The following is a 14663-nucleotide window of genomic DNA, read 5'->3' as shown; positions in this document are numbered from 1 at the left end:
GTACCTGAACCCGCCTCATAGTTACCTCCTTCCTTTGGAATACAGAGCTGGAGAAGACGAAGGGAACAGCAGGGTAATGCCCATCCTGGACTTGGGATGGTTTTATAGATGACAGCCAAGTGGGAAAAGTCAGGTGGGAGTTCCTAGAACTTTTACCTACTAAACTATAAATGAAAAATGACACTATGTTTGGGGGTGGGGGATGTCAAAATCAGTGCCTACAGAAAACCTGGAAAATAAAGTAGCGGTTCCTGACACATCAGCATTCAACTGGCATGTCTGAACTGGCACAGGATACAAGCGGATCTGAGGAAACAGCACAAGCTGGTGTGAGCACAACCACAAGTGACGCCAATTGGCACAGCTGCAGTGAGGTATGGTTTTAGTGTTAGTGTCAGGGTGTCGTGGTTTGGAAGAAAATGCCCCCAAAGGGAGCTGCAAGATTAAGAGGTGTGGCCTTGCTGGAGGAAGTGTGTCACTGTGGGGCTGGCTTTGAGGTCTCTTTTGCTCAAGCTTCCCTCAGTGTGACCCTCAGTTGACTTCCTGTTGCCTACAAGATGTAGCACTCTCAGCTCCAGCACCACGTCTGCCTGCATGCCACCATGCTCCCCACCCTGATGATAGTGGACTGAACCTCTGAAACTGTAAGCGAGCCACCCCCATTAAATGTTTTCATTGTAAGAGTTAACATGGTCATGGTATCTCTTCACAGCAATAGAAAACCTTAACTAAGACACTAAGTAACAGATTTCCTGGCAGCTGGAATTAAGTAATTCATTCTATCTCTCTACTATAGGCAACCAAAACCAATTTCTTTGAGCTGGCAGGAAAATAATAAATCTTCATTTCTCGACCTTAGAAATACATCATTTCTAGCTCTGTATCATAGCCTCGTCTATAAAAATACTGACCAACTTTCTATCCAAGAAGGTACCCTCTGCACTGCTTAGTTTTCACTAAGTCAGTAGTTCTGATTAGTCTGCTAAGCAAAGAGGAAACTTAGGATTTTGGAGCAAAGCAGTCCATTGTAGCTGGAGGTGTCTCCAGTTCCAAGTTTCTCTAGTCTCAAGTTCCTCCGGTTCCACCCGGCTCTGCGGACCCTCAGCTGCTTATAAAATAATCATTCAGAGGCTTAATATTATTTGCAACTGTATGGCCTATGGCAGGCCTCTTGCCAGCTAGCTCTTATAACTTAACCCATTTTTATTAATCTATGTTCTGCCAAGTGTTCTGTGGCTTACCAGTCTGCTCACATGTTCTTTGGGCAGCAGGCTGGCGTCTCTCTGCCTCTCCTTTCTCTTCCTGTCTATCTGCTTGGATTTCTGCCTGCCTCTAAGCTGCCTTGCCATAGGCCAAGGCAGCTTTATTTATCAACCAATCAGAGCAACACATTCACAGTATACAGAAAGACATCCCACAGCAGTCCATTCTCTAAAGATAGCTATTCTCCTCTTAAGAGGTGACTATGGACTTGCTACTAGTCAGCAGATAATAAAGGACGGCCATCAAAGTGCCATGTGACCTGGCAGGACCATACTAAAACAGTTGGTGACTGTTTCATCAACCTATAAATTCACTTGGTCATCAAGTGAAAGTGGTACATACAAGACTTGGCTTGGCCCCATCCTGAAAGCCTAACTTAGTTTCATGAGCAAGTATACAGACCCTATAGATTGTATTATTATTATTACTATTACTATTATTATTATGTCTACTCTTTCCTAAACATAACCATACTGTGGATGCTTGGAAAGTTCCTCTTTCCAGATGGCTAATGGGGGTAAAACGAACTTCAACTGTGTTTTTGGTATGTTATGCTCACACCACTCAAAAATAGACAGCTACAAGGGCACTAGAACCCCACTCAAGAATGGCTCTGAAAGATAATAATGTAAGAAGTGTTCAATATGGGGAGAACATCTGGTAGATGCTTGACTATTGCTTTTCCTACAGTAAGAGGCCAGAGATATAAAAATATGTCCATTTATGAGCAGTATCTAAAAATTTATCTGAATAGTCAGAGACTAGAAAAAGAACATAAATAAAAATTGTTAACAGGGTTACAAAGGAAGAGTATGCGGACAGCCTTCTCCAAATAGGCCATGTACCCAGCTCAACTTCAGTAGCAAACAGTCTTAATAATCACAAAGACAAATTGAAGCATTCTATGGATATAAGCTTTCATCTTTCCCCTGACACCCATGCCCATACTCAATTGAACAAAGAAGTCAAGGCAGCAAGAATGGAGGTCATCACCTACCTCAGCAATATGCACTTCAATTCACCTAGGCTCACTGGATTACAATCCCTACTGAGTACCAAGCTGTCAATAGCAAAGACAAACAGTGGGTCTATCACAGGACATCATTCATTGAGAAAATCAGCCAACTACCAGGTGGTAACATAATTATGTTGAAGTATTTCCACCATGAAATGGACAGTGCTTTATTCTTACTAAGATACATATGTATGATTTTTCCTTCTCTTAATATAATGTTTCTTTTTTAGGGTTTCTATTGCTATGAAGAGACACCATGACCATGGTAACTCATATAAAGAAAAACATTTAATGGGGGTAGCTTATAGTTTAGAGGTTCAGTCCATTATCATCATTGTAGGACATGGTAGCGTGCAGGCAGATATGGTGCTGGAGAGATAGTTGAGAGTCCTACATCTTGTGCAGGCAACAGAAAATGGTCTGTCTTACTGAGTGTAGCTTGAGCATAGGAGACCTCAAAGCCCACCTCCACAGGGACACACTTCCGCCAACAAGGCCACACCTCTCATTAGTGCCACTCCCTTTGGGGGCCATTTCTTTCAAACCACTACAATCACTATCTATAAATTTACAAAATGTGGATGGGTGGGTAGAAAGGAGGTGGAGCGGGAGGGAACGGGAGGAGAGGAGGGAGGGGAAACTGTGGTTAGTATGTAAAATAGATAGATAGATGATAGATAAATGATAGATAGATAATAGATAGATAGATAAAAAAAAAAAAAAAAAAAAAAAAAAAAAAAAAAAAAAAAAAAAAAAAAAAAAAAAAATAATAGAATAAGATAGATAGATAAATAGATAGATAGATAGATAGATAGATAGATAGATATAAAGAATTTACAAAACACCTTATTCACTACAATGTATTCCAAACAGCATTACTTCAAAACCAGAGAATTCACTTTATACTGTAAGATATGAGGAAATGGTTGGTTTTCATAGAATTCACTGTTCTCAGAGTTTATTATAACTCTGAAGTATCTGGCACACACAGAAAAAATTGGTCAAAAGGTGTTTTGAAAACTCATGGTGTCAGGCAGATGGCAGCAGTTTCTGTATGGTGTTAATACCTTCCAGGAAGCAGTACACTCTGAACATGCAACCAGTATATGGTGTTGCTTCTCTTACTGTCAGGATCCATGAGTCCTGAGATCAAATGTTAGAAATGACAGTGGCTCACCTCACTATTACCCTTCATGAAGCGAAGGATCCAGCTGGGTGATGGTGACACACACCTTTAATACCAGCACTCGGGAGGTAGAGGCAGGCAAATCTCTGAGGCCAGCCTGGTCTACAGATCAATTTCCAGGACAGCCAGGGCTATACAGAAAACCTATCTAGAAAAAAAAAAAAAAGAGTGAAGAATTTGTTTCCCTTCCCAGACTGTGGGCTTGGCTGCTTTAATTCTTAATTCACAAGAAAGAATGCTTACAGAATGAAATACAGCAATGGTCCCATTAACATTGCTAATCATACTGCCACCTAGTCTCCATGAAGTCTAGAAAAACAAAGAACAGAGAGTTCTTTCTGTACCAGGGAAGCTGGTATTTATTATCAAGGGGAAATGAGTAGTAAGAAGGAGTATATCTAATACACAGAAAACCTGATACTACATTTATGTGTTATAAGTATTAATGCAGCCAGGCTTGGTGGCACATGCCTTTAATTCCATCACCTGGGAGAAGTAAGCAGATCTCTGTGGTGGAAGGCCAAATTGGCCTACATGGAGTTTCAGGCCAGCCAGAACCACACACTGAGACTGAAGCTCAAAACTCAAACAGAGTTGATCAATGGGGGAGGAAAATGATAAGATACTGGAGATGGGACTAGAGTAAGAAAAGGTGGAAAAATATTCCAACGGAGTCCAAAAGCAGCAGCGGCCTCATTTATCTCTGTTGCTGGGTAAACACTATGACCAAAAGCTTTTGGGGACCAAAGGGTTTATTTCAGCTTACAACTTCCAGGGTGCTCTCCATCACTGAGAGAAGTCAGAACAGGAACTCAACCCAAGAGCCTGGAGGCAGAACCTGAAGCAGAGGCCATGGAGAAGCACTGTTTATTGGTCTGTTCCCCATGGCTTGCTCAACTTGCTATTTTATATCACTCACCAGCACAAGCATCCACTCAGCAGAAAGCCATCTTCCTCCCCTGAAGCTTATTTGGATCCCCACTTCACAAACCGGGAGGGACAATGGTGAACAAAATACCTACCATCAAGGAGACAATGCAAATGAGGAGTTGACTGAACTCTTCATTCTGTTTCTGTTGTTCTCTGTGTCTGAGTGTGTATGAAAGTCGTGTGTGTGTGTGTGTGTGTGTGTGTGTGTGTGTGTGTGTGTGTTAACTGATTCATTTATTCACACATACATACAATGTAGGCTAAATATTTATCTGGTTTCCAGTACTACTGTATGTCTTCAATTTTTCTATACATTCCATATGCATAAAACTAGGATCATTTATTGGCAAGTGTTACTTTAAATACAATGTTTTACAAATCATAAAGAACCACAAGATTGTTTTAGAAAACATAAATAAGCAGAGTCGTGCTTAATATTTAGAATTTTTAATTATGGAAATAATTCCTTTATATACTATAAGCACTCCAAGTATATATTATAAGTATATAGTACATAAGTATATATTCGATTAGTATATGTAAGTATATATACTATACTTATACATACTCTAAGTACTATAAGCTCTATAAAAGTTAAAAGGAACCAAAGTTAACAAAAATCAAGATGGAATAAAAAATGACTCACGGTAACTGAATAGAATCTACATCTACAGAAAAGGAACAAAAAGGGGAGAACAATAGTGTATTTTAAAACTACAATGAACAAGAATCAAGGTTCATTTCTGTGAAAGCCTATGACGTTTAGGGACAACTACTGTACTAGTCACTCCTCTGTTGTAGCAAAAGCAATGTAAGGACAAAAGGCTTACTCTGGCTTAAGGTAGAGGCCATCGTACCTGAGAAGGAATGGCAGTCGTCTAGGAAAGCATGGCAGTATAAAAGTATGACAGTGTAAGCAGGAAGCTGGCTGATCACGTGTTCATCCAACCAGGAAACAGAGAGAACAGGAAGTGGGGCTAGACTTGAAAGCCCCAAAGCCTGCTCCAGTGATGCACTTCCTCCAGCAAAGCTCTACCACCTACAGGTGACGGGACCTCTCCAAACAGCACCGCCAAGTTCTCAAATGCATGAGCCTCTGGGGACATTTCTATTCAAATCACTACAACTGTGAAGTAAAAATGGTGAGACATGGTAACTAAAAAAGAAGTTACAGAAATCCAAAGAGAAGAAGACAAGAGTGTAGGAGATGCTGGAGATGAAGAGCAGTCATTAGAGTCGAATGCCCTACACTTACTTTACTGTAACTAGTCATTACCTCTAACATACTGTGATGAGATGGGACCAGAAAAATGGCTTCTATATTTGACCTTAAACCAAGGTGAAAGTGTCAGAAACAAAATATCCTGGCATGTATGGACAATCTTCGCATTTGGGAAAGTTAGTAACATATGTTGTCACATATTTCTACAATACATTTCATGTAGTTACACAGATTTGATATATTACAGAATGCTGAGTACTCTTAGGGAAGTCACTCCATAGGACTTCATAAACTAAATCTATGAGACTATGAATGACTGAGAATTTGGTTTGTAATCCTCAAGGAAAGTGGGAGAATGCAAGAGAAAAAACACCAGCAAACAGCATGAATGGGAACCAGAGTGCTGCTCCTGTAGCCACCCTCAGTCTCTGCAACCCAGGAATCTCTGGCTACAGCACATCTCACAGTGTTTACAAAATAATCAAAATTCTAAAATGACACTAAGTCTGGGAACTATTCTTATATGAAAGAAGTCAAGGAAGAAAAAAGAAATAAAAAGTCCAGTTTGTTTTCTTGATTCCTAAAAGCACTCCCTCAGACTGCCCAATCAGTTCCTAGGTGGCATTCATATGCCTAAAAGCATCCAACTCTGTTGCTATTTATTTGAATGTGGTTTGTGTGTGTATCACATGACTGCAGTGCCAGTGGATGCCACAAGAGGGCATCAGATCCCCCAGAACTGGCTCTCCAAATTGCCATCCACTGCCATGTGGGTGTCAGAAATCAAACCCAGGTCCTCTGGAAGAGCAGCGGTGCTCTTAACCACAAAGCCATGTCTCTAGTCTCCCCTCACACACCCGTGACTATTATTTTCATGGGTTCTTTAGTCTCACCAAGTAGAAGAAAAAGTAATATTTCTACAGTATTACAAAGTATTCCTCAAAGAAAGCCTTCAGGAAAAGCCTACCACACTGAGGATTGAAGGCTGAACCACAAGGAAAATCTCGTGAAGAAACAGTCACATCCCAACTTCTGCCAGCTTTAGAGCACTGCACACACTGTATTAGAAGAAACATTGTATTTGAGGCAGAAGACTGCATGGGCTCAAAGCAGAAATGACCCTCTCCCAACCCTTGATCCTCACCAGGGGGAAGCAAGCAAGATTTAAGCAGTACTAGTCCAGTATCAATAGCATGTAGGAAGTAGAGTAGAAACAAATGTCCTTGATTACACAGAGGGAACCTTCCTTGTATAACAAAGTAAGCAATCATGGAGAAATTTCTATGATGCATCAAGAACTGTGCAATTCCATTCAAGGGAAAATCTTCCCAGTGACTATTTGCCAAAGGCTCCGAGAGACTCTAATTTAGAGAGACTTCATAACTACACTGATAACTACAGAAAATTAAAATGATAAACAGAGCCAGCCATGGTAGTGTACACCTTTAATCGCAGCACTTGAAAGGCAGGCAGATTTCTGTGAGGTTCAAGGCCAGCCTGGTCTACATAGCAAGTTCTAAGCCATCCAGGGCTACATAGTGAGACCTTGCCTCAAAACAACAACAAAAGTAAAACAGACTTCAACATTCTCTTAATCATTTATGTTTTTATTCATAGTCATTAGTTTTTTGAGTGACTACTTTGTGCCACACACTGCCCTATACATTAGTGAATAAGAGACAACTTAGATATAGTAAGAAATGCACTAAATAGTGTGTCAGAAATATGTGGCAATAATAGGAGCTCTGGCACAAAAAAGTTCAGCAGAAAAGGAGTGGGGGGGCAGAACACAGGGCACTACGCAGAGGGAGGGTTTAATGGACACTTGACTATGGGCTTAAGAACAGTAGGAAAGAGCTACGCAAATATACTCCACCAAAACAAAAGTAATAACAAAAACTCTCCATCTAAAAGAATGCCCATCATCAAGACTGCTAAGGCAAGAGAATGTTTGGGGTGTTCACGAGCTAGCTCGAAGCTGGATGACCCGAACCCGAGCAGGACATTAGTAGCAAGTGAGGTCAGTGGGTAAGAAAGGATGAAGCTGGTCATGGCTAGCACTTTGACTTCTACGGGAAATGAAAGCCTGGGCAGTTTAGAGCAAAGGAAATCCATGCTCTAACAAGTTTTTGTTGTTATCTTCTGGCCTTATTGAGGAACAACTGACTGTGAGTTCAGGTTATACAATGATTTGTTATATGTTCACACTGTGAAGTGACTCTCACAATCACGTTAATTAACACGGCCATCATTACGTGTAATGACTATTTTGTGGACAGGGGAGGGCAGTGAGGACACTTAAGGTTGAATCTCTTCACAAATTTCAAATATACAACGGATTATTACTGACCAGACTTATGAGGCTTTAGATTAAGAGCCCCAAAACTGTCTCGTCATTTCAGGGAAAGTTTAGGGCTTGGGTCTCTCACTCATCTCCCTGTCAGTCAAGAAAGCACACTGAAAAGGACTATGGAAGCACAGAGATTAATGCCCAGTCAGAGAGGTGTTGGAGACCTTGGGGGATGAGCTGGAACACCACACTGATGAGAAAATAGAGGTAATCCGACGTGTACAGAAACTCCTGAGCATCCCTGGACTAGCTCAACCATGATCATTTGCTACCTGAAGACAAACTCAGGGTTACACTGACTTCAGAACACTTCCTAACATACACAGGCACAAAACGAAATCACCGGGCAACTACTGTCAGTTCTCGACTAAGATCAAGTCATGAAAATAATTTTCAATCATTTCATTTTAATTTTTCTATTTTTTATTCATGTAAGGGGACAGGCACAGGCCACAGCACATGTGTGGAGATCACAGGAGGGCTGGGAGCATCTTCGTCCAGTGTGGATTTCAGGGGTTGAACTCAGGTCTCAGGCTTCTGAAGCAAGCACTTCTTACCTGCTGAGCCATCTCACCAACCCAATCATTTCACTTGAAAGAGCAAGTTTTAAACAAATGATATAACCTCACCTCTACAACTCAACTACGGATTACTTTTCCTGAAATCCAGGTAGAAGCAGGGCATGTACTGGGTTTAAAGGTGCACAGAGGTGAGAAAGGAGGCAGAACCACTGCTGACTTACAGCGACAACCAGGGGCTCTGGGAACTCTTCCCAGGCTAACCGGTTACAATTTGTTATACGCTCTAAGAATGTGCCACCATCACGAGGTGAGAGAAGATGCTTTGATATGAATAGACTTTCTCTCAAAGATTCGTACACCTAGAGAGATATACACAGTTTTTAGGGATGTAACATATATATCCTCAAAATAGTATAGGATAGATTTAATGGGTCATATTCTCTGTAGAACATTAAACAATGAAATTACTTAATATTTGACAGCAATTACTGAGAACAGCTCAATATCTAATAAGCAACTACTCCATTTTAATGTTAGACATTTAAATTTAAAAAACTGCCAGGCGATGGTGGCACAGACCTTGGGAGGCAAAAGCAGGCGGATTTCTATGAGTTTGAGGCCAGTCTAATCTACAGAGAGAGATCCAGGACAGCCAAAACTACAAAGAGAAAACCTGTTTCAAAAAAAAAAAAAGCAGACTAACTAAAAAAATAAATAACAGCAATCCAACCTGGGCTAGTATAAGCAGAAACAGAATCAATAATAATAATAATGATGATGCAGGGATGAAACAAATGCCAAATAGGTATGCGAGTCAGTGGGAAATGCACCCTCACAGCAGTTCACCAGAAGATAATCTATCAAAGAGATTATGAACAGAAATGGAGGTAAGCATGACACTTACCATGACAGACCATAAAGACAAGCTGAAAACCAACACTACATCTAAGCCTAAAGGGTCAAGTGGAAGGCGCACTGTCACCACCACCTATCGAGAGCCCCACCCACGAGACAGGGGCTATCTGGGTCAAGACGCAGCCACTGAAAGGAGCCGCTACTTCCTGGGTGCTCCAGAGGAGGAGGTGAGAACTGCTATCCTGACTTCTCCCACCATCCTACTGTCCAAACTGAGTAGGAAGCCAGACAAAGGTGCCCAAATGATGGAAGTCAGCCCTCACACAGCACAATCAAAACAAGCACCAGAGGAGAATGGATCCACAAAGACAAAAGAGCAACTAACCGTCACAAACTCTTCAAACAGCAATGTCTCTATACGAGATCATCAATCAAGTACATGGTCCCCGTCTGGCAGCACATCTCCTAAACGAATAGTGTACTCATGTATATAGAAACTTCAGGTTTAGGAACGTAGTTACTGGGCCAGCCAGATAGCTCAGCAAGTACAAGCACCTGCCACCAAACCTAAGGATCTGAGTTCTATCCCAGGGACCCACATGGTAGAAAGAGAAGTAAAAACCTCACAAGTTGTCCTCTGACTTCCACTGACACACTGTGGTGTGTGTGCATATGCTGTACGCATACAATGTACAACAACTTTAATTCTTTTAAGATTGATTTATTTTATTGTGTAAGTCTATTTCTGTATGTGTGGAAATGGAGTTATGGACAATTAGTCACCATGTGGGTGCTGGGAACTGACTCTAGGTCCTCTGGAAGAGTAGCCAGGGCACTTAGCCTCTGGACCATCTCTCTAACCCCCATAATCGTTTTATTTTAAATCACTACTAAAATATAAGAATGAAAAGTTATATGTGAACTTAATAAAATCACAGCTAGAACATGAAATATAAAAGCAGACTGAAAAAGTAGCAACAGAACATACTAAATGTCTAATAGCTCACCAGCTGAGGGACCCACACGTCACAAGTCAAAGCACAGGCCAAGGACAACAAACTTCCCTAAAATTCCGTTTCCGAAAGAACGCCCTTCCCAAACCACTTCTGATTGCCTTAAACATACATATGTATGGGAACTTAATGCTATGTCCTTTTTTAAAGAATATATTCACATCATAACAATAACTAGATAAACTGGGACAAAAGGAAACAGGTAGGGAAGTAAAAGTTTCAAGTTAAAGCTACTGTAAGCACTCATGATGCAAAACTACAAAAAACTAAGAAAGTAATTGTAAACAGAGGTTATTAGCTAGATCCAAAAGCATTTCTACCTAATATTATTAGTTCTTAATTATGTTAAAGTGGATTAATACTAAACCAAAAATATTTTAGCTGGCACTGTTATCTCCAGAGCACGCATATGCACATGTGAGAACCGGCTCAGAAAGCAGCAGTGTAGAACGCGCACTGCTCCGGCCTGTGTCCTACATAACCTTTTGAATGTATGACCTTTAAGTTGCTGAAGGTTGCCGCGGAACTTGGCTCAGTTTGATGGAAACATCTGTTCCCCTTGCAGGTATACTGTAAGGACTCTTCTCTCAGTTGGATTCAGAACACAGCACGTGAGCCCTTGTCTGTCCAACCACACAGACTTCCACACTTGTAAATCAAGTTCTGAGAGGACAACAGCAGGTCCACACTCCGTCACCCTTTCCCAGCCAGCTAGGCCAACTGACTGCTGTGAGAACCGCTCTTGTCATGTCATCCAATCAAAGCATGTTGAGATGAGGGACTAGAAGAGGCATCTGCAGAATTCCCAAACTGCAGTGACTTTGGAACATTGACAGATGCATCTGTCATCTTATACCTTCAACTAACCTGATGGCCACTGGGCTGACACAGTAAAGCTGTCCAAGACCGATTCCAATTCTTTCACGTTATTTTCACATGTCTCTACTAGGAAGGCCTGGTGCTTCTTAGCCTTTTAATTAAGGGGGAAAAGCATACATAATAAGGTTACATGTTGTAGTAGCTGCAGATTTTATCGTGAATTTATATAGCATCATTAAGTCTCAACAAGCTATTAATTGCCCAATTCAAATCCATTACTAATAAACTCTGCCTTTTCATATTTTCACTCAGCCAAATGTGCAACTGTACAAAGTCTAGGATAATAATTCACTGAAGACTTAGTGCCTCACACTTCTTAAGTACTGTGTAAGCTGGGCTATGGAGGCACACGCCTTTAATCACAGCACTCCAGAGGCAGAGGCAGGAGAATCTCTGTGAGTATGAGGCCAACTTGGACAACAAACCAAGTTCCAGGACAGACAAGGCTGTTAACACAGAGAAAGCCTGTCTCAGGAAGAATTTTTTAAAAAAAATTCTTTGTATATAACAAATCTTTCTATCCTTAAAATAATGCTATGGCAAAAGATAAGAATTTCATGACAATAAAACTGAAGCAAGAGGCTATAAAGATTGTTTCCTGGGGAAAGCATCACCACACAAGCATGAGAGCCTGAGTAAGATCCCGAGAACCCATGCAGAAGCCAGGTATGACAGCACACACCCGTGACCTCAACACTGGAGAAGCAGAGACAGGGGGATCCGAGGAACTCACGGTCAGCTAGTCTAGACAAATCCGCAAGCTTCGGGTTCACTAAGAGACCATCTCGAAAGATAAAATAGAGAGCAGTAAAGGATCTCACCCAATGTTGACCTTTGACCTCCACCTGCATGAGCATGGGTGAGTGTGCACACATACATGCATGTGCACACACACACATACTCCACACAGAGAAAATGAATAAATAAATACTATTTTTAAGCTGAGACAGAAAATTGAAAGAGCATTTTTTTTAAACCCTGCTTGCAGTCACATGGCAAGCTGTCAGAAGACAGTCAAGAGTAAATGCAGTCAAGACCAATAAACCTAACGCAGAAGTCACATGATGGCATTAGCAGTGAACGGGGAATGCTAGATAGAGTGTAGGAAAGCTCCTTAGTAGGTAGAACAGCCAGGCCTTAGGACACCACGCTAGGTTACACGGTACTCATTAGACTCCTCCAATAAAAGCAGGAGTCAAGATTAAGTCTAAGGATTCAAACTAACAGAAGTGGGTGGATTTCAGTGCTTGGTGGGAATAATGGAGGTCAAGGCCATTTAGACTGCGACTGTTCTATGACTGTCTTGCTTGTTTGCTTGCATACTTGCTGACTGTTAGCAGAGAGAGTAAGGAACTCACCGCTTGTTCGAATTCCACCAAGGAGACAAGAGTCATCCCTAGCACCAGCAGGATGGCCTGGTAAGTAACAGGCCTCACATGAATACATGAAAATGAGCAGAGAGCGAGTAATGGAGTGAAGGACATGGAGAGGCAGCTGAACACACTACTGCAAAGCCAGGGTAAGTCTGGGAATCATTTGCAGGCACTGTCTGAAACTCGCCCTTAGAGCGTTCGATGGAAAGGGAGAAGTGCCCAAAAGAGCCTGCAGGAGCCGCAGCCTCTCTACCAACTAAAAAGAACAAAAGAAAAGGGAAAACTGGAGAGCACAATGTCATGAAAAGAATGTTTCCAGGAGAATTGTCAATTATGTTCAATGCCACACAAGGCCAAGCAAAATGAGGACTAAGAAGTGTCCACTGGGCACGGAGCTCATTACCAACTTTAAAGAAACGTCTTTAGCTCCAGTACAGCTGTAACCCAGACTGAAACAGGTTGGAGAAGGGGTAAGCTGGATTTTTTTTTCTGGTCAAGTATAAGATGAATAAATGGAAACAAAAACTTCGGAAATCCCTGCCGTGGTAAGAAGGGAGGGAGAAAAAGAAAAACAGTTGGAAAGCAGAGGGGTCAAAGAGGAGTTGGGGTTTTTTAATGTGAGGAAACGTAAGCTTATTTAAAAGCTGATGAGGTCACTACTAGTGAAAGGATGCTTACGAATGCAGAGCACGCAGGATAGGCAGGACAGACAGACTCGCAGCCTCAGAACCCAGAAACCCTCTGCTCCACAAGGAAGAGTTCCAAGGCTCCAGGGGCCGCCTGAGAGCAGACAGTACTGACCAAATGTCTACTGTATTTTTCTGTACATGCACACCTATGAGGTGGTTTATTTGTAAACCAGGCACAGCAAGACGTTTGTAATAATAACTAAAATAGAACAGTTATAATGATAGGTACTGTTACAAAAGTCATACCAATAGGGCCCTCTTTCTCTCAAATATCTTATTCTGCCTTCATTTTTTACTTAAAGGGTTGCAGTTTGAAGCTTTTTTAGCCTATCCGAATTGTCAGTATCACTACTCTTGTGCTTTGGGAAACTATCACATGAACTAAGGGTTACCTGAACACAAGAGTGTGATATTAGGCTGAGTCACCTGGTCACTGGGAATGCTACTAATGATTAACAGGCAGCTAGTATAGATAGCATGGTTGCCCTGTTGTGTCCAGGATAACAGTATGAGAAATCATCACACCACTCAGATGAGTTTATTCAAACTTGGGATTTCTTCATTTCTAGAAGTTCCCATTTTATATTTTTGAACTATAATCAGTCTCAGATAACTAAAACCACTAACCACAGCTAATAGGGAACTACTGAGGGTTAGGGATGTATAGTACATGCCTGGTGTGCTCAAGGTCCTGGGTTCAATCCAAAACATCATAATAACTGGGTCAGAGGTTACTGTATATGACAAGTAATGATTCCGTATTCAGGGATTTGCTCAATGACCACTTCAGAAAAGCGTCCTCAAATGCCTGACTATGTCAACTTCCTTGACCACAGTCTTCACAGTGCCTATCACAATAACACTCTCTTTTTATTTGAGTGGTTCTGTTTCCAATGTGAATAGCTCAAAGAAGCCTCATTAAGAGAGGATTATTTTTTGTCCTCACCAATATATACTTAGCACCAAGACGGTACCTATTATCTAAAATAAATAAATGATGTGATCAACTGGCCTCTTTTGCATGGCACAGGAAAAACCCTAAGTTATAGTGTTTTGTTGGACTTATATTTCAAGGATAAAAAGTAAAATTCTTTTTTTTTTTGTCCTGCTAAGACTTCTATTTGCTGGTATTATGCTGAGAATTTTGCCAGCTATCCAAAGGACACTGAATGCAGTTTTCCTGTACCTGTGCCTGCTTTGTTACAGACAGGTATCACGGACCACAGAATGAAATGTGAAGTGTTCTCTCTATGGTTTCTTAGCAAATTTGTATGACTTCTTAAATGGTCAGGATTTACCAATAAAGCAATCTAGCCTGTGCTTTTCCTTTTAGGAATTTTTTCTAATTAAAAATTTAAACATCTTAC

At 41.2% G+C, this 14663-nt stretch overlaps 1 protein-coding gene across 4 annotated transcripts in view; it reads right to left on the bottom strand.

Annotated features, from left to right (window-relative positions):
• The window catches only part of Ccdc171 (coiled-coil domain containing 171), a 318485-nt gene that overhangs the window by 204350 nt on the left and 99472 nt on the right, over nt 1–14663 (bottom strand). For 3 of the 4 annotated variants that reach the window (XM_028873279.2, XM_028873278.2, XM_037202698.1), the window contains one exon: nt 11223–11325. The exons of the other annotated variant lie outside the window; for it this stretch is intronic. In XM_028873279.2, the coding sequence (XP_028729112.1) occupies nt 11223–11325 (103 nt within the window). The remainder of the gene's footprint in view (nt 1–11222; nt 11326–14663) is intronic. 4 annotated transcript variants of the gene reach the window in all.

The sequence above is a fragment of the Peromyscus leucopus genome, chromosome 2, assembly GCF_004664715.2.
Source record: "Peromyscus leucopus breed LL Stock chromosome 2, UCI_PerLeu_2.1, whole genome shotgun sequence".
NCBI lineage: Eukaryota > Metazoa > Chordata > Mammalia > Rodentia > Cricetidae > Peromyscus > Peromyscus leucopus.
This window is presented reverse-complemented; position numbering and strand designations above follow the sequence as displayed.